Source organism: Osmerus mordax, chromosome 20 (genome assembly GCF_038355195.1).
Source record: "Osmerus mordax isolate fOsmMor3 chromosome 20, fOsmMor3.pri, whole genome shotgun sequence".
Classification (NCBI taxonomy): domain Eukaryota; kingdom Metazoa; phylum Chordata; class Actinopteri; order Osmeriformes; family Osmeridae; genus Osmerus; species Osmerus mordax.
Window position 1 is genome coordinate 5649289 of NC_090069.1, and position 27185 is coordinate 5676473.

The 27185-nt window shown below is 43.7% G+C and overlaps 4 protein-coding genes across 6 annotated transcripts in view; 2 read left to right on the forward strand and 2 right to left on the reverse strand.

The window, feature by feature from the left end:
- The first annotated feature begins 231 nt into the window (after nucleotides 1-231).
- Nucleotides 232-8233, forward strand: taf1c (TATA-box binding protein associated factor, RNA polymerase I subunit C). Of its 3 annotated transcripts, XM_067258457.1 has the most exons (14): nucleotides 232-645; nucleotides 971-1082; nucleotides 1244-1296; nucleotides 1392-1487; nucleotides 1627-1685; nucleotides 2084-2331; nucleotides 2498-2626; nucleotides 2890-3007; nucleotides 3100-3171; nucleotides 3529-3664; nucleotides 3792-3920; nucleotides 4862-5042; nucleotides 5180-5317; nucleotides 5417-8233. In XM_067258457.1, exons 1-14 carry the CDS (start codon nucleotides 505-507, stop codon nucleotides 6589-6591), a joined length of 2787 nt encoding a protein of 928 aa, XP_067114558.1. In that variant the 5' UTR covers nucleotides 232-504; the 3' UTR covers nucleotides 6592-8233. The 3 variants fall into 3 exon arrangements, with proteins under 3 accessions (XP_067114558.1, XP_067114559.1, XP_067114560.1); XM_067258458.1 differs by lacking the exons at nucleotides 232-645; nucleotides 1244-1296 and having other exon boundaries at nucleotides 1024-1082; XM_067258459.1 differs by lacking the exons at nucleotides 232-645; nucleotides 971-1082; nucleotides 1244-1296; nucleotides 1392-1487; nucleotides 2084-2331 and having other exon boundaries at nucleotides 1649-1685; nucleotides 2578-2626.
- ccng2 (cyclin G2) lies at nucleotides 6796-10975 on the reverse strand. Its single transcript, XM_067258460.1, has 8 exons — nucleotides 10908-10975; nucleotides 9933-10075; nucleotides 9664-9798; nucleotides 9231-9481; nucleotides 8900-8978; nucleotides 8716-8814; nucleotides 8243-8445; nucleotides 6796-7672 (listed from the first exon to the last, which is right to left on the reverse strand). Exons 2-8 carry the CDS (start codon nucleotides 10038-10040, stop codon nucleotides 7546-7548), a joined length of 1002 nt encoding a protein of 333 aa, XP_067114561.1. The 5' UTR covers nucleotides 10041-10075; nucleotides 10908-10975; the 3' UTR covers nucleotides 6796-7545.
- Nucleotides 10976-11912: 937 nt separating this feature from the next.
- ccni (cyclin I) lies at nucleotides 11913-17485 on the forward strand. Its single transcript, XM_067258477.1, has 7 exons — nucleotides 11913-12082; nucleotides 12856-13012; nucleotides 14253-14393; nucleotides 15197-15271; nucleotides 15491-15631; nucleotides 15923-16153; nucleotides 16273-17485. Exons 2-7 carry the CDS (start codon nucleotides 12899-12901, stop codon nucleotides 16771-16773), a joined length of 1203 nt encoding a protein of 400 aa, XP_067114578.1. The 5' UTR covers nucleotides 11913-12082; nucleotides 12856-12898; the 3' UTR covers nucleotides 16774-17485.
- Nucleotides 17486-22564: 5079 nt separating this feature from the next.
- Nucleotides 22565-27185, reverse strand: part of LOC136964296 (protein Shroom3-like) — a 34955-nt gene continuing 30334 nt past the window's right edge. Inside the window, 4 exon segments of the mRNA XM_067258362.1 lie at nucleotides 22565-24099; nucleotides 24735-25019; nucleotides 25276-25375; nucleotides 26732-27142. Coding sequence (XP_067114463.1) covers nucleotides 23761-24099; nucleotides 24735-25019; nucleotides 25276-25375; nucleotides 26732-27142 — 1135 coding nt within the window. The 3' untranslated portion in view covers nucleotides 22565-23760.

Consider the following 27185-nt stretch of genomic DNA (forward strand, 5'->3'; position numbering starts at 1 on the left):
GTATTTATTTTTAAGATCACGGCAATAACATAAGAAGCAAACAATATCACATGCAGAAATAACTCGAGTACAAATACATCTTAATTACTTAAGAAAGTTTCACAGGTCAACACACGAATGAACGAAGCGTCCTCTTCCGCCGTCTATGGTTGTGGGTCCTAAAACAAGTTACGTCAGTCAGATGACTTGCGCTCAAGGCTTAGTTTCATGCGTACTGAGTTCAGAGCGGGGTAGCACGTGTGGCGCGAGTACCATGTTTAAGATTAAATGAAAATAATGTGGATATCTAGACTTCAAGTAGGCCTAATATTTTTTATGCAAGACGCGGCTTCTCTGTGAAATTATATACCCCGGGAACGTTTCTACTTGCTCGTACACACGGTTATTACTACCTTACTGGTTTAGCTAGCTAAATCTTGCTCAGACCTGTCAAGTCTACGTCTGCATGGACTGGCCGCGTGGTGCATTTAGAGCGTAGATTACTTTTAAACACCACCAACAAAAATGGATTATACTTTTCCACCTGAGCTTTTCACATCTTATTTCAACTCTGGCCCCCCAAATTCAGAATTTGCCCATAACGTTGGAGGTTGGGGTGTGTATGGTCAAGTTAAAGAAGCAAGCACCATCAACAAGCAACATGGGGTGAGAAATATTAGCCGTAGCGCGTTTTTATGGTGCTGAATTAGATACTAGTCGCGTTACTAGCATATGAGGTTTTCAATGTAGCTCGTGATGAAACCCGGTTAGGAACCACGCGCGATACTTTTTTTTTTAGTAAAGTACACCCTTCAACAACAGCCATAGAGTGAAGCAAGCTAGCTTGTAAACACGTTGCTACAGCTAGCCAACTAAAGATGTTAGCTTGCCCTCCTGGCCGAATACACATTTTGAGCTGATTTTGATAACTATTTTCATTCATGTTGGATTATCATGTTAACACAGGCCTGTAAATGTCAACTAATTCCAGCCAGGTCCAACACTACCAGCACACACACAATTTGTAACAAAGCATCAAATGGAAGGAGAGACATGGTTGCCAGTTGAATCTCTGACGCTGCCCCTGTTTCCACCAAAAAGAGGTAGGCTAGGATGAAGTCTCATTCTTCTTATCCAGTCCCATGCACCGCAACGTCATGTATTAGCTGGGTCAGTGTATTGAAACGCATTTCTTCCCACCTCTGGAGATGTGTAAACAATTAAGTTTTTTTCACACTTAAAATGACTACCCATTCTTATTTAGGTCGTAAATGGCTCTCAACTGCTTTATCAGACCCACTGGACTTTTCAGAGCATGTAAGAACAATTAAAACTAAAATCACTCAACTAACGTGAACACATAGGCCTACCACAATAGTATAATACTAATACGATTGGTTGATTTTCTGTAGATGCAGGACTACTACCTCCATAGATCCCAAGATGCTTTTTACACCATGAGCCAATTCCTAGAGGAAAATCTCTACAGTGTGAACACAAAAGCAAAGGTGCACTCTTCGCTGAGCTTTAACTTGGCTAAATGTCATTTAAGTAGCTTTGTTCATATATGCCATGTTGAAAATATTTAGCTAATTGCTTAAAAGTGCAATTGTTAATACCTATTTTGTCTGTCTGTTAACTTTTCAGGGGAATAGTTCAATATTTCCCAGGACACATAGCTTCATGGAAACACTGAAGTATAAAATGTAAGTGTAGATTGATGTTGTTTATTTTTTTGCTAATTATTTGCAAAAGGGCACCTTTGTCAATTACGCCCCAAAACTATGGAACAAATTACCCATAAATATTAGGGATGCAAACACTCTAGACATTTATAAAAGACAGCTTAAAACCTACCTTTTTACCGAAGCATTTAAGTAATTTTATCTCAAAAGGGTTTTCCTACTTTTAAAGTTGTTTTCTCTCTTGAACAGAGATCTTATTGGGATTTTTATTTTTGTTTGAATTGTTTATCACTTGTATTATTGTTTTTATTGATTTTATGTAAAGCACCTTGAGCTACAATTCTTGTATGAAATGTGCTATATAAATAAAGTCTTACTTACTTACTTACATGATAAAAACGTATTTGTGATTTCTGTAGGTGTGCAGTCACCCACATGAAACCCAGAATCAAGGCATACCACAATCTCTTATCTGATGTTATCTATGACATCCCTCCTGAGCTTCTGGCTCACAACCTCTTTGAGGAACTGACCCAACAAAGGGAACTGGAGCAGTTCTCTGAAAAGGCAACAGGGGGTGCCCTTTGTTACATTCCTTTTTCACAGCTCAACAACACTCAGCAAGGCTGCTTGTTGTATCCAGGGGATACTGGGCTCCACTCCATTAGTATCCTTCCTACTGTGTTCTTGTCCTAGTTTTAAGCCAAAACTTTACCACAAGGGTCTAGTATAGTTTATTTATTGAATATGTCAGCAGACAGTGATTCATATTTTGTATTTTTTTTTTAATCATGGACTCCCCAAATCCAACACTCCTTAATGCAATTCATCAGATTTTCATAGAGTAGCACTGGAGTTCCATGAAGAAGGGCCTCCCTGTATTGATTCAAGCCTCAGGCCTTTTTCATTCCAGGTCAACGGTACAGTAAGGCAGATCTGCACTGGTATGCCACAAGATACATGTAAGCAAAATATTGTCTCCCCCCTTACCGGCAACAATTACTACATTTTGTGGCATCTGGCCACTTCTGAACTTGTTTTTAAGCAATGCTCTGCTCGGCTCTCACTAACTCACAGCTGTGGTGATTGCATAGTTGTTTTGTACTGTTACAATTATTGCAATGTGGCTTATCAAGTCATTGAATTGCCCTAGATTGTTGTGTTTACCAAGCGACACCAAAGTCCAAATTAGTTTTGAACTGACTTGTGTTTTTGTTTTTTTAAGCATACGTTGGTGTTCGATCAGACCATATGTGTGGGGTGTGGATGGTTAGTGAGAAGGACGAGCCCAAGACTGTTGAGGTCATCCAGACCAAGGAGGTTGCTACATGCCTCAGCATCAGGTGTGTGTGTGTAGTGTCCTGTACATGCATTCTATCATGTGTGTCCTTCAATCAGGCTTGTGCAATGTTTTTAAGTAGCATTTTCCTGTTAGTCCCCATATCCAAGGAGAGCTGCTTGTGGCAAGTGAGAGTGGAGTCACTCACCTGTGGACAGTAGGAAAAGGGTAAGCAAACCAAATGGGTGATAAGGAGACCCATTTATTTAATGGATATAATATCATTATTTAGGTTCTAATGCATGTTCCTGATTTATTTTATGCAGATTTCATGCCATGGCCATATGTAATCAGTGATCTTTGGGAATAAGGGTTGATGAAGGATTTCGAATCCTCTCAATTTGAGGAGGCCAGATTGTTAGATCTTTGTCTTTCTGGTGCCACAGAAGACCTGCTGCAGGAACAGTAGTTGTATTGGATGTTACAATGTGTGGGTTTTATGCATCTTCAGTGTTCTTTAGGATTCTAGGTGTGTGTGTAACAGTTCTTTACTAATATCTGTCATGATTCCATTGCTTGTCATAGCCGGCAGAAGTTCCGTAAGGAGGACAGTAACCTGTACTTCAATGCAAGATCGGCATGGCGATGGTGTGACTTCTCGGCGCACCCCAGGGTGATGATCTATGCTGACAGAACGGGCGTGGAGCTTACAGACATCAGAGTAGGAGACGAATGATTCGAAAAGAGATGGACCATCTATCCTGTTTCATATCCAGTGGCAGTGAAGGTTTGCTTTTAATGGCTTTTCCATCCTCTGTCTACCTGATTCTCTCTATATCTATATATAGACCAAAGAGAATTGTAGCCATACTCTATTTCGCATCGGCCAAACCCCAGATTGCAAGACTGGCGAGAGAGTCATCATGTCCAAATACCTGCGAGAAGTTCACATGTTCCACCATCTCATAACAACTCAGGTACAGGCTCCTTAACTGCTTATCCTGGTCCTTTTAGACCTGTGTGTCCTTAATTGGCCTAATGAATGTGTGGCATCATTGATGCAATGCGTCAGTGAAAAGATGTTCTCTAACTCGTCCCAATCTGCTTTTTAGGAACACACATTTGTTATTAACAGCATCAAAGGCTGTGTTCAGAGTGATGGGGCATTTACACATGCAGCAGTGCGTGGATTTTAAAGGCTCTGTCCTTTTTGGCATTCTCTGTTTTATATTAGATGAAAGGGTTGTGAGGGCCAACATGGTGCTAGCTACTGTGTTTTTCTGTCCTTCTTGGCTATCGTACAAAAAAGTATTTTATAGCACTTAAACAGCAAGAATGTCAACACCACTTGCTTCCATCTGGGTCCGGTTGTTTTGTTAATGTGCCTCAACATCACTATAAAGTGTATCATTTCTCAATTTTGTATTACACTCCACAACAATCCTTCAACCTTGGGCTCATCACCCATCACAATGTATTGACAATCATACAATGTATTGGAAGTGGCCGTCCAATCGCTCTGAACACAGTGTTCCTCAGTGCAACCTTTATCACTGTTAAGCGCAAGATTGTACGGATTTGACTAGAAACAACCGCGTTTAGAATTAACTGTATAGACTGGGAGAATTTCATTGGGCAGACTCCAGTTGTCAGTTGTTAGTCCTCTTTCAGTCTGAACTGTAATGCTCTTATTAGGTCAGATTGTCTTCAGTCAGTTACCATCACATCTACACACATTTAGCTGAAATCTATATAAATCATATAGGCCTACAGTTAAGGTCGTCTGTGGAACAGCCTTCCTCGTTAATGTTTTATTAACTGAGACTTGAAGAAATGTATTCAGCCTTGAGTTTTGTTTGGTGTCGAACACCGTTTAGTTTGTCCTGGATGTGGATAGACCGTGTTTGTTCTCTTGCAGTTTTCGGCATACATCCTGGACGAGCGCTTCCCATGCATTCCTATGATTAAGTGGGATCACATGATGGACGATCCTCCCATGTTTGCCCATATCCTGGCTCCTAACTCCTCTGGGGCCGGAACCACCAAGGTTGTCCTGGGCTCTCAGCGATCCCAGGAACTGACTCTTCTACAGTATTCAGGTTCATATTTGATCACTGATCCTCACAATCATCTTGTCTATTTCACATACCGCCACCTATTCAGAGACATTTTCTGCAAGCTTTTGATTCGGGCTGAGTTTTTTTGCTGCGTTAATCATCCCACTGCTGGTTCCTAGGTGGTCGACAGCATGCATGCTGCACCAGAGGCCCCCCCACGGCTCTGCTTAGGCCCCGAGACAGCCTTCGCCACCTGCCTGCCCAGATCCCACACCGCCACCACATCGCTCAGCAGAGACTGGCACTTCAGGCTGCCGGTAGGCTGAGTAATAGAGTGGACGATGAGCTGTATTAAATGTATTTAAAAAAATGACTGAACGGCATGTCACTTACTATATGTTATTTTGCTCTGTCAGGCGTGACGTGTATCCAGCAGAGCCATGGTGCGAGGGACGTCTGCGTGCTGCAGCTGACGGAAGCTGGGGATGTCTTCTATCAGATGCTGAGGCCACAGGCTGCATCGAGCAAAGAGGATATTACCACACCCACCCAGAACTCGGAGGACATTGACCAACCAACCTCAGTTCAACACCGATCGTCATTTGACACGTTGCAAAGACTCTCACAGGATATGTCGTTCCCCGAGGAAACAGATTTGGGGCAGTCAGAGTTTGAACTGGACAACGGTCAGGGTATTTCATCATCTGCATCTCGGCCTGCTGAGGCAAGTACCGCTTGTGCTGCCAGACCTAGCCTAGCCAAGGCTGGGGATAATGCTCTCCTTAAATGGAAAATCTGGCTCTTCAAGCTAGTCAGAAAGAACCATCGTAAGCAACGCTTCCCACACAACACTATCAGAGCCAGAGGTCTTTTCAATACGTCTGGTGAGACTGAGAGCCGTTGGCGAGAACCCATGGAAGAGGACAAGCGAGACAGCCTAAGACGGGAAATCAAAGAAGCGATGAAGAGAGGGGAAGTACTGGTCCATGGTGCCACCCACCTGCCGCTGATGGAGCTGGTTTCTGTCCCAGGGCCCGTGGAGCCCTCTGCATGGACGGACGATCTAAGCCAGAGGCTGAGTGTGTCCTGGGAAGGTGGCTGGAAGGTCTGGTGGGAGGAGAAGCTGGGAATGAACCAGGAGTCCAAGATACAGGCGCTCCGCAGGAAGCGGCGGAGGCAGAAGATGGCCCGGGTGCACAATCGGATCGGGCTCTCTGGCAGCTTCACCTCCTACCAGTCTGACCCGGACGATCTCTTGTGCTACACGTCGGCTACCAGTCAGAGCGCTGCCTCCGACAGCGAGGGCACCAGTTTCTCTTTGTTTAGTGATGACCTTTCTGAACCAGGATCTTACAAAACCTCTCAAATGCGCGAAAGGACTGCTCGAGTGAATGAGGAGTACCAAAGTTCTCTGTTAGGATCGCAGGAACCCTCTCGTGGACTCATCGAGGAAGGCATCCCTAGTGCCCCTCTAGCCACGTCATCTCAGATGTCCAGTGTTTTTGCATCACAAAAAACTCCCTGCATAGGAGGTTCGTCCCAAACCTCCCTGTCCCAACTCAAAAGGAAGAAGTCTCGCATGGGCTTCTGAGTGGTAATGGATGGAACTGATTGGATTAAGTGATCAGTTTGACCTGTATTGGTATGGTTAAAGATTGCAGTGTGATAATGCAAGTGTGTGGGCTATGTGGAGTTGATGGCCATGGTTTTAATTACTTTTTTTTTTTCAGAACAAAGGCTGTATCATTAGTAACCTTGTTTCCTAAAAACAACAACAAAAATATAGGAATCAAAGTTTTTAAAAATATTTTTTTATATATTTTTTTTACAGCTGGCAAAAATAATAAGTTAATATCTACAGAACAGTATTCACATTTTTTTTTTGTTTTTACATTATACAAATATACATTTTTTTTTGTATTGACATTTAGTATGTTTTTTGGACGTTTTTCATAACATGATCTTTCATTCATACAGTTGAAAAAGTATCTACCACAACTGAAATTGGCAATTTAGAGGTTTAGAAACACCTTACAGACTCACACCATTTTTCTTTAACACCATGCAAACCAACATTACAAAACAACCTTGGGAAAAATCTAACTGGTCACCAGGCATATACTGTTACTCCTCTGCCACTCCATGATGACATTTGTACAAAACTGTGCAAAGTACATTTCCTGGGGTTACTGGAACTTCCCAGCAAAACAACAGTCCTTGTTTTATAACAGTCTATTGTACCTTGGCTGTTCTGTATAGTGGCTTGGAATGTGACAAATCCAGACATGCACCTTCAACTATTAAAAACACAACTAGTCCAAAACAATTTAAGTCAATTCAGCTGCCAGGTTTGTGCAAATCTGGTACATTTCTGTACTGCTTTAAGCTTGAAGATACAGTATATTGATTATTGGTAAGGGCACACAGTATGGTAACCCTTTTGTAACTCGAATAAATTAACAACGCTGTTCCACAGTTCTGTGGTAAAAAAAAAACTGTGGCCCTCTAGCTGAGGTCACTGTTATAAATATTGGGGTTAAGGGTTCTAGAAGGTCGGATGCTTGTGTTTTTGGCAACGGAAGTGAAGAGGGAAGTAGGGCCCTTCGGCGTCACTACCAAGTGAACTGCTCAGGCTCTCCTCCCCTGAGCTCATGTCTTCACAGGAGTCCTCACTGCAGAAGATGACATAAAAGAACAGTTAGTCACAACAGCAGCACTTGACAGATCTCATGATCCCAAGCTTGGGTCATGTTCTCTGTTGTAAAGTCCAAGTCTCGACATGCTTATGCATGCTCTTACGTCAAGTATCCTAGGTTTGGAAACTTGCTGCTCGTACACGATTAATCACTCGTACGTGTCGTCTTCGGTCTGAGTAATATGAGTGGACTAGACTGGGTTGAGCTACGGCACAAAAGGCTTGGCTAGCTCTGACGCAACATGGGACACGGTGACGGGCAGGAACTACATTTCAAACTTCTAATGAACACCACGCCTCAGGGAAGTGGTATCTGTTGTAAGAACTGAAACCAGGAGTGGGAATATACCAATAATTATGTGTGTGTGTGACGATGAAACATTCCTTATAAGGCTGGGCTGAGCGTCAACAATTTGCTGGGGATTTTCCAGGTGCCACAAATCAAACGAGCGGGGTGTTTCCGTGTTGGATATTTCCTCGTTCCATCATATGAATGAATGTTTTGAATATTAAACTGTGTATTTTGTGTTTTCCCAGACATGTTTACCTTTCACTTTCATCCCAGCCCCCCTCAGGAATGGTTGGCAGTTCAGGGACGCTGTAGTGGCTGTTGTGGAGGTTTTGTGCTGTTCGCCTTGAGACTATCCACACTAGCTTCTTGTTGTTGGGTTTGCTACATTCAGGAGAGGAGTAGTCTGACATACACTGGGCCACTAGGTCGCTCCAGTAGAGCAGCTCACTGTCGGCAATCTGCAAAGATAAGATTGGACACCCGTGTTACATAAGCAAAGTAGGTCAGCAGAATTTATTTGGAATGGATTTCAAGCGTCAAAAGGATAGTGAACCTGAGCCCAGAGGTATTCTAAGTTGACTCCATAACTACTGTCGGTCACTTGACATTAGCCTCCTTCCAGAGAGGGCAACGTTGCCGTCTGTAGTTAGTGCCATCTTTCTACTTCGGGGTGAAGGACGATGTCTAATGTTCGCGTTTCTTATTAGACCCACAGGTTAACAATTTACCTTCAGATGAGTCTGGACATGGCGTGCGATTTCCAGCACATCTTCAGACTGCATGGCTTTAATCTCCAGGGTCAAGAGTGCCAGGGCTAACACTGATGGCTGAAAGAATGACACACATACTTAGACAGTTATACGATACTCAACAAGCTTGAGTCAAACCGTTGACTTCCAAGTCAATTCTTACTTTGGCTTTTGAGAAGGCAATCCGACAAAGGCAGGCTTTCAGCTGGGCCTCAAGTTTTTCAATGTTAAGAGCATCTTTCCTGTAAAAGTAGAAACATTTGATATTAGACCACATTAGGGAGATATTGCAATGTGTGGTTTGAGAACCTGGTAATTGGCTGCAATGTTACATAAGTCTGTTGTGTTGACTAGTGTTATCTTAAATGTTCACCGGTGTCCTACTTGCACAGTTACATTGTCAAACCAGATGAGTTGAACTACTCCCAGTTCGTCTGTTCGTTCATGTTAATCATTACCATTACATACCATCTGTAAAGTCACAATCGTCTCACCTGTCCGACGTGTGCGAGACTGTTATCTTGTGATACAAGTGCAAAAAGGTTAAGGCGGTGATGGCTTTAGAAGGGAAGTTTAGCTTCTCCGATATGATCTTCTCCATGCGGCTCAAGTCCGACACGGTGAACTTGCACTGGCTGATGCGGATGAGTTCGTTGGTGGAAGAAATGTTGCAGTCTTCTTCAACAACTTTTGCAGCGATGTGGAGACAGCTGATGCTGATGCATGCTAGATGCTTTGGTTGAATCTGCAGGAGTTGTGCAACATCCCAAAAATGTTACTGAAAGTAAATAATTGTACATGCTCCTTTTCTGTTACACCACTAGAAAATCTAAATTGTTGCCATTTTTAGCAGGCTAGTTTGAATCGACTGCCTTTCTTCGACTACTAAAGACGGTACTAGTAAAAAAAATAAAAAAAATAACTCACCTTCATCATAGCCAAGAATCTATCCAGCAGGTTCACTGCTAGAACAAAGGTTTGGGTGCAATATCCAAAGAAACTGGTCAGGCTCCATAGATCTTCGACTTTACCATTTCTACATTTGGCTGAGATGCGGTCTTTCTGCATGGGGAAAAACATGTATGAAACGACTACTATTTTCAGTTGTAGAGTAACTGGTTGTTGGTAGTTATTGTTTAAACTCTACACCGTGTGCACATTTTCTTCCTAAATATGTGACAGCAAATGCATCTTACCTGCTGTGTCGTGGATTCGATCAGGCTTAACCCTGTCTCCTTCGGGAGGTAATTTATCTCTTGTTCATAATTTGCTTTCAGCTCCCTCATCAGTTTGAAGGCGTCCATGTCTGGATTGGCACTGGTACAGGAATTTGAAACCACTGAAAACAAAACGGAACAGAACATGCTATTGGTAATATGTCGTCTGATCTCAACCTAGTTCTTGGGTCATGGTTTGCCCAACCCCCTTTCTCTCAGCTGGAATTTGGTGTCAGATTTCGTCGGTAAACGCCTACATACTACAGACAAAAACAATTCGTATTTTTTTCAATGGTTGAATTGCTTCTACTAATAAATAGAAGATTGTTTTGATTTTGCTATATCTTGGATAAAGCTAAATTTTCGTTAAGCAAGCAAACGTTGCTAGCGCTGTTAGCGGCGGGGGAGGGGTGGCTTGTCCGTTTTATTATTCTCAGCGAGTCGAATTAAAAGGACTGTTGTCATCGATATCGGAAAAATAACTTTTAATAGCTAACATAAGTGATACATATAGTTCATAATATTGCAGGTGACTAAAACTGTCTTCCTTAAATATATTAAATAAGCGAAGCTGTGTTGTTGGTATAGTAGGCTACAACTAGTAGTAGGTTACAAGTGCTAGCTCTAGTCTGAGCTAGCTTCCTCCCAAAACAAGGGAAAACTACATCTACGTAATTCCTTATAATGTAGCACGATAATGATGAGACCGGTCGCTTTTCTTGACTCATAAATACAAAATGGTATAAAGTGCAGTTTCAATATCTCAAATTTAAAGCGCAAATTGTTTCATTTTAAAAGTATTAATCGGAAGAAGAAAAGTCGAAACAATACATCACAAGACCACTGTACTAGTACTACAACGGACTTACATTTCTTCAAATATTTATCATTACCCACTATTAGGAATAGATTTATCTTTGTAAATAAAACAATTATATGTTGATGGACAATTACCTGTTACGGTGGGTTGCTAGTTACATCAATATTTCTGTTCGCCCCGATAATTCTTCAGAGTTCGTATACCCTTTCCTTTTTGTTGATGTTAGGGAACGTTAACGCCCAATACTGACGTCGAGTCAGTTGTAAGCCAATCAAGAGAGGTATGATTTGTTTTGACATACCGAGAAGCATCACCCTAGTTATTTGATAACAGACGGACCCGTCAAGTGTGTAATCATTATTATTATTTCATGATTTAAGTAGGTCGTTCTTTGCTGTATGTTTACCTATAAGATTGGGTGGCATTGTAATATACTTGACATCCTTTGTACTAACCCAGAGCCAGGTTATGCCCGAGCCCGTCTCTGACATTTCTACGGGCCAATGATGTTGCCACTTTTTGTCCTTTCAAAAAGTCCGCCCTTTATCATCGATGTCGATTGGACTTTTGCGAAAACCCACTGTGTTACATGATTGGTTTAAATATTACTGTAGCTTTAACATTTCTAATGTTAAATTCAATACGTGATTGTGACAAGTCATGTATCGTATCTCTTATAACAACAGTCTCCATTGTTGTACCTCATCTTTTAGTGATGATCACCCATCCCTATTTGCCTTGTTTATAATTGAAAATGTCCAGAGAAGTACTCCTAAAAGCAGGCCTAGAGCAATTAGAGCTTTTGTTATCTGTAATATTTTCGATGATATTTTCTTTATGAGGTAAAATCAGGAAATGTGATTTACAGTGTTTCATTTGCAGTAAAAAAAAAATTGTCCTACTAAATATAATTCTACACAAAACTTACCAATTTTTATATAAATAATAACATAGAACACCAATTCACTAACTATTCGTATGAATGGATTTTTAAAATAGATATACAATAGATAGATTAAAAAGTATAGATAAATCGTCAATATTTATCTGCTGAGTGACTTACCGCCACCAGTAGGAAGGTGGGCGGAGCCATTTCCGATATCGTCACTTCCCCTCCTCGGAAGTAGAAATATCTGTCCGTTCTTTTTGTTTTTGATATCAATCTGGTAAACCCCTTTCTCCCATAAGTATTAAAATGGAGACAACGATGGGCAAGTAAAAGCTCAGAATCAAATTCACCCCTTTGTTTTACTTACATTTAATGGACCGGATGATTTCCAACTGTGGTTCTTACAGCTTTGCAGGGGAGGTAAGTTAGCGTAACATCTTTTAAGCTAACTTAGCTTGCTAGCTAGCTTGAGATATGCTAACAAGCTAGCTACTCTACACTTCTGTACTAGATGGACCATGTCTAGCCATCTTATTGTTAAACATCAGAATATAAATTGCTCAAAGGTATATATGATTCTCCTGTGTCAATTAGTTGGTTTTATGGTTTAATAACAATCACATTCACACCAACTAGTAAGCTAGTTGTCGACATGAATACGAATCTACCAGTGGCTAGTAGCCATCATCATTATCGTCGGTCACTCGAACCTAGTATGACTGCCCTTTCCGCCGTTGGTCTTCAGATGGCCAACTAACCAGAACATACGACAGACTGTTTTCCTGTCATGTTGAGTGGATAACTTGCCAATGAGGTTGTAATAATAACCACTCTATCTTAAAGAAAATAAGTCAAGGCTTTAAATTGTTAATTGTCTAGACTAGTTAGTAAGTAAGTAAGACTTTATTTATATAGCACATTTCATACAAGAATTGTAGCTCAAGGTGCTTTACATAAAATCAATAAAAACAATAATACAAGTGATAAACAATTAAAATAAAAATCCCAATAAGATCGTTTGAAGTTAGTAACACTAGGTTGACCATGTTGCCTAATTGTACACAGTTCATTCAGCAAGAATGCTCCGAAATGCATTGCCAATAGATTGTCTAAGATGCTTAGCCTCACATTATGACTGCCTTCAATTGACTGCTTAGTGGAGCAGTTTTCAAAGGTGTGTTTCTCTGTTTCAGGTAGCTGTATCCAGTGGGGAGGTAGGCGAATCCAAGGGTTGTGATGAAGTTTGCAGAACCCTTGGAAAGCCAGAGGCTGTCTTTTCTTTTGGAAAAGGCAGCCTCTAGGGAAGCTAAGATGTGGAAGGTGTATGTGCCAAAGAAAGTACCCACCCAGGTTGGTTATTTTCAAGTTAAAGTTCAGTAGGCCTACATTGGAATTATTGGACCTGCGCCTCTCGACCCCTTTACTAGCAGTCCAACTTCAGTTCTATATGGTTCAAAATCAAAATTTCAACATAAATAAATCCCAAACATGCCTTAAATTACATTCTTAAAACCAATATAATATAATAGAAAGTCACTTCTAATTATGTAAAGAAACATGATGCTGACAGGATTTTGGAGAGAGACGTTATGGTTTGTTATTTCATTATATTAATGTAATCTGTAATGTAATGTTGCAATGTAATTTGGCCAGCATGCTCTAATCCCTTTTCAGCACCTGCTTTTTCTGTGTCAGAGGGGTAAGCAAGTTAACAGGATTTCAAAGGGATGCCTGACTGTTAATCGTATGCTCCCGCTGACTCACTGCAGCAGGTTCCATCTATCTCGTTAAATGTGTAGAAAATCGATGGCTTGTTACTTGCACAGTCAGACGTGCTACTCTGTTTAACATCAATATTTTGTGAGTTAAGTACGAGACTGTTACATAGATCCGTGACCTAGATTCACAAGGACGTACGAATGTACATGTGAGCACGAGTGGTATTTCTTGTCGAACAGCAACATGGTGCTAAGTTCAGTGTTTCAAAACTCTGTGCTCGGGTCACTTTGAGTTTTTTTGTTGTTAATGGTCTACCCAACCCCTGTCTCAGAAGAGAACGTTTTTGTGAGGGGTGGGGAGGGGGTGGTGGTGTCATATTACAGGTAAGCAGGTTCAGAAGGTCAGTTGAGTTGTGACCCTGACATGCCATATACGTAACTGATTCAGGGGTTTACTTCCAAGTCAGTACTGATAAAGCTGAACGGGAAGGGAATGTTCGCAGTTGGCAGTTAACCTATTTGCTTGTTTCTATATTTACATTTACATTTAGTCATTTAGCAGACGCTCTTATCCAGAGCGACTTACAGTAAGTACAGGGACATTCCCCCGAGGCAAGTACGGTGAAGTGCCTTGCCCAAGGACACAACGTCAGTTTTCATGACCGGGAATCAAACTGGCAACCTTCGGATTACTAGCCCGACTCCCTCACCGCTCAGCCAACTGACTCCCGTGAGTCAGTTGGTTCTGTACTTCAAATACTTATGTGTCTTTTAATACCAGCAAACCTCCCTCTCCAGGGCCAGAAGCAAAACTTTTTGTTTAAAACTTACTGTGCCCTTCCATTAAAAATGTTTGCTAATGTTGTCTACAGGTCCAGGATACAGACATCTCCAATGACCAGCGTGATGAAGCTGTCCGCTGGCTCACTGCCTTGCACAGCAAGCTCCACCTCTACCCTGAGACCCTCTCCCTGGCCATCAGTATTTTAGACAGGTTTTTAGCATCTATAAAGGTAAAGACAACTGATGTTTAACAGCTAGCTTTAATACCTACTATCAATTGAAGATCCCCCATCTATATGGTTAGTTTTAATTTGTATAACTTGCATAATATTAATTGCATGAATAGACTTCTTGCCAGCAATCTGTTCGCCAAGCCAACATGTAAAGAGGCCTATAATCTTGTATTGTTTTATTAATTGGTTCCTGTGGTTCATGTGGGTAAAGGAGTGTAGGGATGATTAAGCACGTTGATATTTCTGTGACAAACTTGTCACTGCAGTCCCTAGCACTAGAATGAAACATTTTGACCTGAAGGCAGACTGCTCTGCAAAGTTATGTTCGCTTGATTGTGAGAAGATAAACACTGGAAAGCAGTTTCAGAAAGGGCACGTTGTTTTTACTCCTGGAGAGAGAAGCTGTCATGTCATTTCCTGTATCTGTCCTACTTCTTAAGAAGCCATGCCAGGCTCTGCTAACCCAGGATAGAGAACATTTTCACCCAGTAATCCTTCCGTGTAAACAGACGGACCTTCCAAGGACAACAACTTTAGATAATATCATTTATAATATATTTAATCATATATTTCTATATTTCTTAAAATGATGATTCTGCTAAAGTATCATCATTAGTATAATATATGTTATTATAGAAAGTGATGAGTTTCAGATTGTTTATTAGGATTGGGTCCTAAATATGCTAGGATGAACAAAATCACCTAATTTGAGGATTGGAATCTAGAATAAGCCTATTCATTGTTATTGACAATTAATTGTTTGAGAATGGTGATGACCAACAGTGTCTGTCTGGTCTCAGGCCCGTCCAAAGTATCTGCGCTGCATTGCCATCGCCTGCTTCTTCCTGGCCACCAAGACCAGCGAGGAGGACGAGGTGAGCCTCTTACGTTTGACACACTTTTGTATATCCCAAATCTGGAGCCAAGTCCAAAAAATACACAGCCTGTGTTTCTCATGCTGAAAATACACCAGCTGGAATGATGGCAAGCTCTAAAGCGGTTGGCGAGTTTGGATTGAATGCTGTTGCTGTTATTTAGGTTTATTTATTTCCTGATTTTGTGTGTGTTTCTCTTTCTTGTGCGTTTTTTTGCAGCGTGTTCCATTGCTGCAAGACCTGGCCAGCACCAGCAGCTGTGGCTGCTCTCCATCAGAGATCCTGAGGATGGAGAAGATCATTCTGGATAAGCTGAGCTGGGACCTGCATGCTGCTACACCGCTGGAGTTCCTCCAAATAGTGAGGCCCACTGGCACCTCTATGTCTTCCTAGCCTCCTACAAATGTATTCAGTAAAGAGAAACAACTGTCTCTTCATAATAATGTGACTGGAATCTGTGGTTTTAGAACTTGTATTGTTTTTCATACTAAGATATATTCACGAGCGAAGGAAATTTGGACTCCTGTTTTGTACCATATCATTTCATTTTGAACCATTTTAATGTATAGTCTCTTGGTGAAGGTGTCTTTCAGCCGTATCTCTCATGGAAAGGTCAGTATGTGACATGTCGCCTCATGCTGTCCCCTCCAGTTCCACGCGATGGTGCTGTCCTGCAAGTCCCCGTTCTTGGTGGGGCTCCTGGGGTTGAATCCTTCCCAGCACATGGCCCTGTTGACTCAGCAGCTGCACCACTGCCTGGCAGACCACACCCTGCTGCAGTTCAGGGGCTCCATGCTGGCCCTGGCCCTCATCACCCTGGAACTGGAGACATGCTGTCCGGACTGGCTGGCTCTTACCATCGACCTGCTCAGGAAAGCACAGGTACATGTACACACAGTCCCTGCTCCTCCTCCCATATCCTTGTTCATGTTTCTATTCAACCAGGTGGCTATTGAGAATATATTGCTAACTCTTGTTTTTTTTTTTTTATTGGTTTCTAGATTGATAGCTCACAGTTAATCCGCTGTCGAGAGCTGGTGGCACATAGCCTGTCCACATCCCAAGCTTCCCTTCCTCCCAACACTGTTTATATCTACCAGCCTCTGCACCAGAGCCTGGTTCCCCGTAACCGGGGGAGCCCTGTGGCCCCCCACAGGGCCCCCCTAGCCCCTGCCCAGGAACCACCCAGCAGGGCTGGGGGCCCGCACGGGGCCTCTGGTACCACCACCCAGCTGGTTACGCTCAAGCCCTACCACCACCCCCATCTCCACCGCCCCCACCAACAAGTCCACCGGCGCTGCAAGCATTCCTCGAAGCGGAAGGTGGAGGAGATGGAGGTTGACGACTTCTACGACGGGATCAAGCGCCTCTATAACGAAGAGAGCGTCCAGGAGGGGGCGGCAGCCGGGGAGGGGCACGGGCTGGGGTGCGGCGTCCTGCTGGTTTGGCAGGAGGGCAGCACCTCCCCCTGCCCCCCTCTGCAGCCAGTCAGTGTCACCTAGAAAAGAGAAAGAAAAACAAGGCCTTCTCTTTATCCAAATGGGCTGCTTAGAGGAAGAGGAAAAGTGTTCAGCACATACGAGCATTAATGTCTCCCCAGACTAGATCGAGCCCCAAAAAAAAGACATGGAAAAAAAAGCTGCTACTTCATATCTATTTGTTGAACACAAATATAAAAGGTAAAAAAAAAAAATAATAAGATATATATTAATTCAAAATGTCCATCAAAGAAGTTGATTTTCTCAGTGTTTCTGACTAATGTAAAATGTCGGTGTGTCAACTTATCTCTGTCAACTCTAACCACTTCTGACTTTCAATATATACATGTTGTTTTTCTTTAGCTTTCACCTCTTCCACTGCATGTTGTCACTCCACATCAGTCACCTTAACGTATATTTGAATGTAGGAAATGTTGCTTGTATAGATGGATGGTTGTGTGTTTGACCAAGTAGGACAAGTGATAGTGAAGTGCAATTTCTTGTAAGATTCTCTCATATTAATCCATCCACCCCCATACACACACCTCATCCTCAACTTTGCTTTAGTACAATATTACACAGATTGGAATGTTTCTGTTACTAGTTCAGTCTGCATTACATTTGAATTATTTAAATTAAGCAATATAATGTTTTGGATTGGGCCAAACCAGTTTGTGCATTACGATGAAGAAATACCCATCTGAACACCATACTAGCTTACCCCTATGTGTTATTAAAAAAAAAAAACACAAAAAACGTGAGGAAAAAAAACATGCTTGTTTTACTTTTAGCAAAAAGCTCTTTCCTGTTCTGGGGTGACAACTGCCTCTACAGTGCTGAACACCTTGTGGCATCAATAAAGACAAAGTGCCCAAATACGTTATTTAAATGGTCCCTACTTCTTGTTGACTTAACATGATGACAATGTGTTTGAACAATAGTTGGTCTCAGCATTGAAGGCCTAGTATTTTAAGTTTTAGAAAGTTGCAAACGAACAGGAGCACCTACTATACTGTAGTATAGTATGTAGTGTCACAACACTCCGGCTTAGCGTTAAAAATATACTTTCAATAGGTCTATAGAATATATTCGTTTTGTACGAACCTCTACACGGTAAAAAAAAAAAAAAAATCAATGTTATATGTTGTACTGCATATTTGCTCGAACAACATCCGGAGGTTGCGTTTCAGGTAAGCAGGTACAGGTGGAGTTAAAGTTGTCCATGGGTGGAGTTTAACTTGGCGCAGCAACAATTCACAGAGCGAACTTTGAAACTTGGTGCGAACTTACGGCATGGCTACTGATTTTACTCAAGATTCGCTTTTGGGCTTTCTCCAAAGTAACGGCGGAAAGGTTAAAAACTCGGAGCTGTTGTTTCATTACCAGACATTCCTGCGGGACCACGAAAACAAAGGGCAGAACAGGGAGATGTTCAAAAAGTTTGTCAACTCCGTAGCTGTTGTAAAGCAAGAGGAGGGAGTGTCATATATTGTTCTGCGGAAGGCATATTTGCGGCTCGCTGGAGACTTCAACGCACCAAAGACTGGTCGAAAACCTGAGCAAACGGTGAGGGGGAAAGAACGATCACCGCGGGCTGAGGGAAACCAGGACGCGTTTCTTGGTTTGACCGAGAGCCATGTCCAGACAAAGTCGCAGAGGGAATTGCATGTTCCGCATAGCAGTACCAACCAAATCAACACAGCTCAATGTTTGCAGGTGGCAGGAATTCTGAACAACAACAACGTGGATACAGTTAACTTTGAAAAGCCAATTCAAAACTCGTCTCCGTATGCGTCCGGCCGCGCACTACCACAGATATCTAACACAGAGGAGCTATTCCCATGCAATACAGAACCTAAAGTATCAAAACAGGGCGAGAAGAACTTTAAAGCAGAGCCCGTTAAAAGAACCTCGAAGCTACCAGAACTGTGTAACAAACTTAATTACGCTGAGGCTACACTTGGCCAGCCAAAAGAACCAATTGCTCCAAATATCCTACACCCACATGCGGTGGACTTGGAGGAATCTCCTCTTCAACAAGTGGAGCTGCATGCAGTCCCTGGGCAGGTGCCCAGCAATGGAGCAAAGGATCACGGGAGGTCTAACGCAGCAGCAGCCCCATGGCCATTGCACCCGACGCTCGAACACGCTGGTAGAATCTCAACTTCATCCCCCTGTATATCTGCCAGGCCTGCCGCAAAATACTCACATGCTCAGCCTGACTCGGCACTCACACGTAGCAATGGTAGCATTGCCGGTCACAGACCACAGGAGGTGGAGAGTGGAGCCGCTTCACTGGTTAGCTCTCAGCCTCGTCACAGCAGCCTGCCCCTGGAGGAAGGCTACCACAGTCCTCCCGCTGCTGCTCCTGGGTACGTGGACCTCCATCACATCCACCACCAGGCAGTTACTGGGTTATCGTCCAGCCGGGTCAGTCTTGTCCCCTCCTCGACAGGCTCCCCTGAGTGGCCACAGGGCTCGTCTGTCGGGGAATGGACGAGCGATGAGGAGCTGGACTCCAGAGGTCCCTCTGGTGAGCAAGGGTTTAAAGTTCACAGCATGCTCCATCGCGCCGAGCAGGCCAGAAGGCTTTCTCTCATGCATCGCACGGAGAGGAATTGCATGGCGTGGCATCACTCAACGGGTGATCTCGACACCCAGAATCTCTCTGCCATGTCGTCATGGAATCACTCTGCCAGTCATCTAGACAACCAGGAGTCCTCTTCATCAAGGCATCACTCCATGGGGAATCTCCATGACGACCAGGTGGAGCCGGAGGCAGGCCAACCCGGGATTACGCCGGAGCCAGTGCTGCGACCATCTGTCCGGCGCCTCAAGAGCAAACTCCGCAGCCGCATGTGCCGCAGCCTGGGGGCCGATCTGGACCAGCCGTTCACGGAGGACAGCACCTCGGCCCGCCACAACAGGCTCCATCTCCTCTCCACCTCCCTTAACTTCCGCTACCCCTTCTCCACCGGCTCCTCCACCCCCCCGCGGACCAACAGCCACAGGGACCTGGCCGCGTCCCCCGCCCCCAGCGGCAAGAGCTTCTCCTCCAGCGGCAACGTCCACGACGGCAGCTGCTTCCACAGGCAGGCCCTGGTCCCCCTGGAGTCCAACGAGCACGACTGGCTTGTGAGGGGAGCCGCGGGCACCTGGACCGAGATCTACTCCCTCTTCAGAGAGGAGCCCAGCCTGCTCACCAAGAGGGACTTTGTCACGGGATACACCGTGCTGCACTGGGTAGCCAAGCACGGAGACCACAGGGTCCTCAACACACTCTGGTACGGCGTCGATAAGATGGGGATGGCTTTTGACATCAACTCCAAGACCACGTGTGGCTACACGCCGTTGCACTTGGCTGCTCTCCACGGCCACAAGATGATGATCCGCCTGCTGGTGCACAAGTTCAAGGCCAACGTCTCCCTGAGAGACACCAGCGGGAAGAAGCCCTGGCAATATCTCGGAGGCAATGCCCAGGGAGATCTGCTGCAGCTTCTGGGGGCGCCGCTAAGGGCTGGAGGCGCCACCGGGGCAAAGTTCACCACGCCGACCACTCCATTTTCCTCTGTTGAGCGCCTAGCGACCCCCTCCAGAGCTGTGAAACGATCCACGTCCATCGCTGCTTTCCTGAAGCCCAAGTCTCTGTCGAGAAGCACAGGCCTCCACTTGGAGTCCTTTATATGAGAGTGAGTGACTGGACCCACCACCAAGCCTAGGCCTCTGCTGGGAGTCTGGGTGGTCTTGCACCTGACTGGTTTTACGACTCAGAAACGGTTTGACTTCTGTGGTTCAAATATTTCTCCCTCCATTGATTAGTAGGTGCTGACCGCTCATGAACTGGAGTCCTACATGAACTTTCCGTATTTCAAGGTTCAAATGTAGAATTAAGGAGCGGTTTCTCCTTCACTGAATTGGCTTCTCACTAACCTTCTCTCATGGAAACTGGAAAGCTGCCATGTTTTAATGGGGAATGGGAAAAGGTATTTTAAAAAGTATGTCACGTTTGCGGCTTCATCTTACTGACTTAATATCATTTACACTGTTTACAAATTATAATTTGGCTGATTCTCACAGGAAATTTTATATGCACCCATGTTTAATTTTTCTCTGTCCTCAGGCACTCTTTCTGTATCAGGCACCAATGTGGTTATGTCATGGTAAACGGCTAACACAGTTAATGTTTAACCTATCCTTGATTTGACCTCACACAGTGCAAGGCTATGGAGTGTACGAAACGCCTTCAGAGGCTGGTGGGGATACTGTCAGACATTGACTGACAATGGAGTGTGGGAGAGAGGGAAGTTTTAGCCAGGATAAAGCCTCTTTCCCCCCCTCTCCCTCTCGGCATGCTGGCTGTCAGCCATGAATGTGGTGTTCCGGTGGAGGGTCAAAATGAAAGGCCTGTTGTTGGAGCTCCTGGGCTGGTCCATGTGGGACTTGATGAGGCATGTCGGGGGAAACGTGTCCTTTGTGTTGCTTTTTACGGCTCTTCAATAGAGCTTCCAGTTGCCTGGCTGGAGAAGGAAACCTTATTGGGGGAGATGAGTTGATAATGGCACACTCACTCTCATCTTCAAAGTACGGAACAGCTTGAAAGTATGGTCCCTCATATCTTCTCTTCTCTGGGTGTATTACTCTTCTTGAGGACATGTTGGTACTTGTCACTGGGTGTGTGTGGTTGAATTAATACAGTATTTATTTTGTTGTAAAACCTGTCAGGACTTTGCGTCAGTTAGGTAACATGCCATCATGTCACCCTGTCTTACTGTATGAATAAAGGCACCTAATTGTATCTGAATGGCTGTTTGTTTTTGAGGTATTACTTCACTCATTGATGGCTAAGTATAAAATAAATTCTATCCATTAGTACACTAGTTCTCATCCACACTACAGGCTACATCAATAGCACTTAACCCACTGTCGCTACTAATTTCATATCATCCAAGAACACCTCAAGAATATCCATGGTCTTGACCTGTTTTTCTCGTCTTTAAAGTGAGCTGAAAGGGTGAAAATGGACTAGCACCAGCTAGTCTAGTAAAAAAAATACAAAATGTGTGTGCTCACCCCGGAGGGTATTTGCAGTCACCAAAATGTCAAGAGTGCACTTCTTAAAAGGTTAAAGAAGTAAGACAAGAAACGCTGGGCTAACCAACTTTCGTTCATCAGTAACAGATCCGCATTGTTAGAATAGTCAACCCAGTCAGCACTCGCCTTCCCATCACTCCTACATAGTCTACACTACAGTATGTGTAAATGTATGTATTTAAGGACCTTGAATTGGTATTAAGTTACGTCACCATAATCAAATCAACATCTCATAACACACATAGAAATGATTAACTAGGCTATCACCCAGCTATTGTATTACTAATGTGCCAAAGGCCATAGCCTGCTTAATAATACTTTGTAGCAGTTCGTCCATTACCAGCACTTACCATCTTGAAACCCTAGACAGGTCTTCCAACTTCAATACTGCAGCAACAAACTAGCACAGACGAGCAGTATGAAATCCAAGTCACTCTGTGCAGTTTTTTTCACAAGTTTGTATAGATAATTTGCATATAGTATCACCTGTTTTAAATTGGAGAACAGACGCTTCATTTGAATTGTACATTCAGTGGAAAGAAATGGCATATTTCCTGACAACACAGAACCTATTACGTGGTGCAGATATCAACCATAAATAGACAGTAGTAGAATGGTTGAGGCTCATTCTGTGATCATGTTCAAGGTACATTCTGACTTGAGTTGTGTGGTTGGTCAGAAATCATTAAGATTACATTTAAAAACATCAAAACTACACTAAGGCTCTTTTTAAAAAATAGATTTATTTTGCAAACTGAGGATGTTTTTATAATGGTCCTCGTTCTCCGCAGTGTCATAAAGCAAATATTGAATCAGGTTAAGAGGAAATTCACCAGTCAGATACAATTGTCAGACACCAGTATTTATAATTTCCCCTTTACTGAAGAGTTCATGAGACAAATATACCTGTGATCCATATATTTGTCTGGGAAAAATGTTTTAAAAGTGCTCTCAACAGAATAATACAATTATACTTTTTGGGGGTAGGCATAAAACAGTGTAGGAAGCAGCCTGTTACGGCAACAAACTCAACTCCATACCACAGCAAGTCATAAACATCTTTTTGTGTAATTTGTGCTTCAAAGTGTCTGTTTTCATTGACTTGCAAGAAAATAGTAATGTGAGTGATTTGTTGTTTTGCTTTGTGCTAGTGAGACAGCACAGTCAACAACCCCAGTCTGTCCAATCAGGCTGAGCAAAGTTTCCTTGCCTTCTCTCAAAGAAGCCAACATTCAAACATTTCATTTTTTTGTGTTTATACTCTAAATAGTCAAAATGTTAAGACGTTGGATCAATACATGCAGTCATGTAAAGTATACTCAGTTCTCTTGGTACATAAATAATACGTTGTTGATGATTTCTTAGCTATTCTTTTAGTGCTGAAAGTAGAAATATTTTATGCTTCGTCTGGGATAATAATGAGTGAGTATGCTAGTTTGCTGCATCAAGAAATGGGTCCTAATCAGTAGTCAATCTGCAAAAAAAAGAAAAGGTGCTAGGCTGTAGAAAAAATGGCAGTAGTAGTCTTTAAAATGGTATATGGTGAATAACATCTCACACCTTTTTTTTACACTTGCACAGTTAATAGTGTCTAAACTTGAAATATGCTCAAAATTAACACACTTCAACAGTGTTTCACTCACTGCTGGGACAAATTCATGCTGAGGTGAAATCGGGAAAAGATATGTGAAGAGTAGTAAATACATAAATAGAGGCACATCTGCAATTCAGCACTCATGGACCGCAGCCTGCGGAGACAACTCCCCTTTTGTGGTTGCCGTCTGTGTACAGTGAACAAGGTGACTTCCTTCATTTCAGGCTTCTCTATCCTAAGGTACGTTTGTCTAAATAGCCTTGTGATCATGTCGGAGAGGTATCTTTCTCATCAAGTACGATCCTTTTCTGACTGCGACCGGTGGGTCAGAGTGATGTCACGGTGGTGGAACGAACTGTGTGGGTGGGGCCAGGGCCGGTGGCAGTGCTAGACGGAGGGGAGATGTGGTGTTCTGGAGGGAGGCTTTCCGACAGCCTTTTCACTTGCTCCTCCCCCTGCCGTATGAGCTCGTCGAGGTGGCGCTGGCGAATCAGGAGGGCCGGTTTCATGCGGACAAAGTGCTGGTAGTCTCGGAGCTGCGGCCCGCTCAGGTAGCCGCCCAGGATGTCCAGAACCACACGCTCTCTGCGGTCCAGGTTCTCCTTTAACTCGCGGGCATCCTCTTGCTGACTGCACAGCTGTTGGCGCTTCTGCTGCAAGGACTCCTGGGAAACGGTGTACAGACAATGGTAAGCACTGGAATGCTATGCTAATGCTAACATAACCAGTCTATGAGCATTTGTGTATACCTGGCTCCCTCTGTTGGTGGCAATATAACATCATTTAAACTTATGTTTGAGCCTACATTGTATAGAGCCAGTAATTGGCACTCTTTTACTAAATATGTCATAATACACCACTGTTTAATCTACAAGCAACTTCAGGTCATAGTTCAGGTCACATTTCCATTCCATCCCTATGACTCACAACCTGGGAAGTGACCTCCTATGTCCTCCTAACGCTTACCCGGAGACCGATGTCCTTGTATCTAGAGATAGGAACACCTGTTTACACGGGCACTATCCACAGTGCTGTTGAGGAAGGAAGTGACTGACTTCCCCATGACTAACACTAACCAAACACTTCTGTCATGACTTGAGAGGCTAAGGTGCACCCAAGACACCACTACGAGCTCACCAGATAATGACCCAAAACGTAAATATGAGCTTGGTTGACTGAGAGCGACTGAATTCCTTCTTTCCTAAACTGAATTCCTCTTCTTAACTGAATCGTCTGTCATTTATGAGAGGACCATGTTTGAGAGTGCGTGTCCACGTATGCGTCTGTGCGCGCGCCTCACCCTCCCCTCCGAGCTGTCCTCGTTCTCCCCCTGTCGATCGAGCGCCGAGAGGGAGTTGTCGATGCGGGCGAGTCGCCCGCACAGAGACAGCAGCAGGTTGACTATCTTGTCCAGGTCACCGATGAACATGCGGTACTTGTCACGTTGGTTGGGCTTGCAGCGCTCCTGGATCAGGGCGTCCATGTCACTGCCGAGGATTCGGTAGCGCGCCTGCTCCTCGCCCAGTTCCTGCCTCTCGCCGCGCAGCACTGCCACGCTCAGTGCCAGCGCTTGCAACAGCTCCACCTACAGGGCCGGAGGACCATTATGAGCACAATTACAGGTTCAGACACCACAGGTAGCAAAAGGCCGTCCATCTAGAGGTGTGTTTCTGTCTTTCGCACCACAACAAGTTGTCACTATCCCGAATGAAACTGTCGAGCTTATAGTTATGAAATCTTCAGTCTTTCTGAAAACCCCCCCAAAAAACTCTGGAGAAATATTTTAAAATCATGATGAAGGAAGGTGGAGATAGAGAGGGAGGACAAGAACAGGTGCGGACCTTCTTCTGGTTGAGGTCTGCCTCCTCCTCATCCAGGTCTGTTTCCATCTCTCGCTCCGGGACTGGCACCTGCCCAGCAGAGCAACAGCCATCTTGTTTCCTGTCAGAGCACAAATATGAGACACACCCGTCGATCTCTGAGACACAACTAATGATCGCAACACATTTCAGTCACAAAAGAACTCCTTGTTACAGACGCAACAACAGATAGGGTGAACTCGCGGAATGAAAAGAAACCATTTGTTAAGGGTGAACGTCATTTGTTTCCCACTGGGAGGTATTGATTTGTCACTCACACACACATACTTACGCACATTCACATGCAAACACAAATCACCACCCTACTATCAGGAATGTGCACAGACTTGTTTTGTTTCATGACTGGCCTATTTTGTGGGACAGGCAGAATGCTGAGAACTGCATTCCACAGGAGAATCAGGCCATACATAATCACACTCCGGCTAATCCCAAGACATAACAGAACCGTGGATCATCCACTGTTAGTCAACTGGATTTATAACCTGTCACACCCCTACACCAATGTGGCTCCTTGGTATCCCTAGAAACTACCCAAACTCACAATACTCAATACTTTTTTGAATAAAAAAAAATGTTTTATGTTAAAAGTTTCTTGTATATGAGCATGTTATCAAGTATGAAATATTTATAACATTATACATTTGTATTAGTTTAGGCCTGTGTTAAAGCAATGTCACATGGAGCTTCACATAAACCCATAGAACTGCACCTGAACCAACCTAAAACCTTGAAACGAGACAAGAAAAAACACCTACGAAAACTCCTGTTATCCATCTAAACAAATAATTAAGTTTCCTTCAGCTACGAATATTTAAAATACTTTAAAAAGTGGAAGAAAATTTAGACATAACCGTAACATGCTATGTTCAATCATGCCAGTAGATGGCAATGTTGCCAAAGGCTGATAATCTGATGTTGGCAGATTCGTTTTTTTGCCTGTTTGTATTTCAAAAATAATTATGTAGCAAACATAACATATTAATGTCATGAAATCGAAACACACTCAGGGAAAACCAAATACACAACATTGGATTACTTTTGATGTTTGGAAATCTTTCCCCCCTTGAATTATATATTTTTTCAATTCAAAATTCACCATGAATAGAAATGGTAGGAGCTTATTATCAATTAAAACACAACATGGAGCTTTGTTGGTTCTATTTCAAAGTTCTTATAGAAACCACTCCACTGCTGTAATGATCTAAACACCAGAGGCATAGGAGGTGAGTGATATTATGGTCCATTATGTAATTAGATTCAACAAAAGCTCTTTGTGTGTTCATTGACGTCTGATCTATTTTTAAGACTGATCATACAGTTCTGTAACACAAACTGAAAACCCTACATGTACTTATTCCCAGATTGCCTCAGCAGTAACCAGACGACACCTTGGCTTGTCACGCCCCGCCTCACTCACCTGTCCTCCAACCAGCTGCTCCCCCTACGTTGCCATGGCTCCCACCCGCCCGTGTGATTGGGGAAGATGTCCTCCATCAGGTCCAGGGTGTTCTTCCCCGCCCAGGCATCCAGGAGAGGGGAGAGGGACCTGTCCCTGGACACCAGTTGCCTGGCCAGGGCCTCCACTCTCTGCTCCTCAGCAGACCTCTCTCTCCTGGACAGCAGCTGGGACTCCAGTCCCAGGCTTTCTTGGGCCTCGCAGGCCACATTGCTAGGGTCCTCCTGCTGGAGGCTGTTGGGGGCCTGGGGCTCTGGCTCTGGTGTGAGACTGCGCACGGGAGGGGTAGGTAAAGGGGGGGTGGGTGCTACGTGAGGGGAATGCCCTGCCTCCTGACTTCTCTCTGAACCCAGGATATACCGCTCCTCGGAGCTGCATGGATAAAACACACAAACAGTAAAAGAAGGAGAGTGGA

Excerpts from the sequence above, each read along its gene's own strand:
- ccni (XM_067258477.1), top strand. The coding sequence starts at position 12,899 with ATGAAGTTTGCAGAACCCTTGGAAAGCCAGAGGCTGTCTTTTCTTTTG. Across the intron at positions 13,013-14,252 it reads CAAAGAAAGTACCCACCCAG|GTCCAGGATACAGACATCTC; the intron begins GTTGGTTATTTT and ends TGTTGTCTACAG. Across the intron at positions 16,154-16,272 it reads ACCTGCTCAGGAAAGCACAG|ATTGATAGCTCACAGTTAAT; the intron begins GTACATGTACAC and ends ATTGGTTTCTAG.
- ccng2 (XM_067258460.1), bottom strand. The coding sequence starts at position 10,040 with ATGGACGCCTTCAAACTGATGAGGGAGCTGAAAGCAAATTATGAACAA. Across the intron at positions 9,482-9,663 it reads GATTCTTGGCTATGATGAAG|ATTCAACCAAAGCATCTAGC; the intron begins GTGAGTTATTTT and ends CAACTCCTGCAG. Across the intron at positions 8,446-8,715 it reads ATGTCCAGACTCATCTGAAG|ATTGCCGACAGTGAGCTGCT; the intron begins GTAAATTGTTAA and ends TTATCTTTGCAG.
- taf1c (XM_067258457.1), top strand. The coding sequence starts at position 505 with ATGGATTATACTTTTCCACCTGAGCTTTTCACATCTTATTTCAACTCT. Across the intron at positions 2,627-2,889 it reads TGGTATGCCACAAGATACAT|CATACGTTGGTGTTCGATCA; the intron begins GTAAGCAAAATA and ends TGTTTTTTTAAG. Across the intron at positions 5,043-5,179 it reads GACTCTTCTACAGTATTCAG|GTGGTCGACAGCATGCATGC; the intron begins GTTCATATTTGA and ends GCTGGTTCCTAG.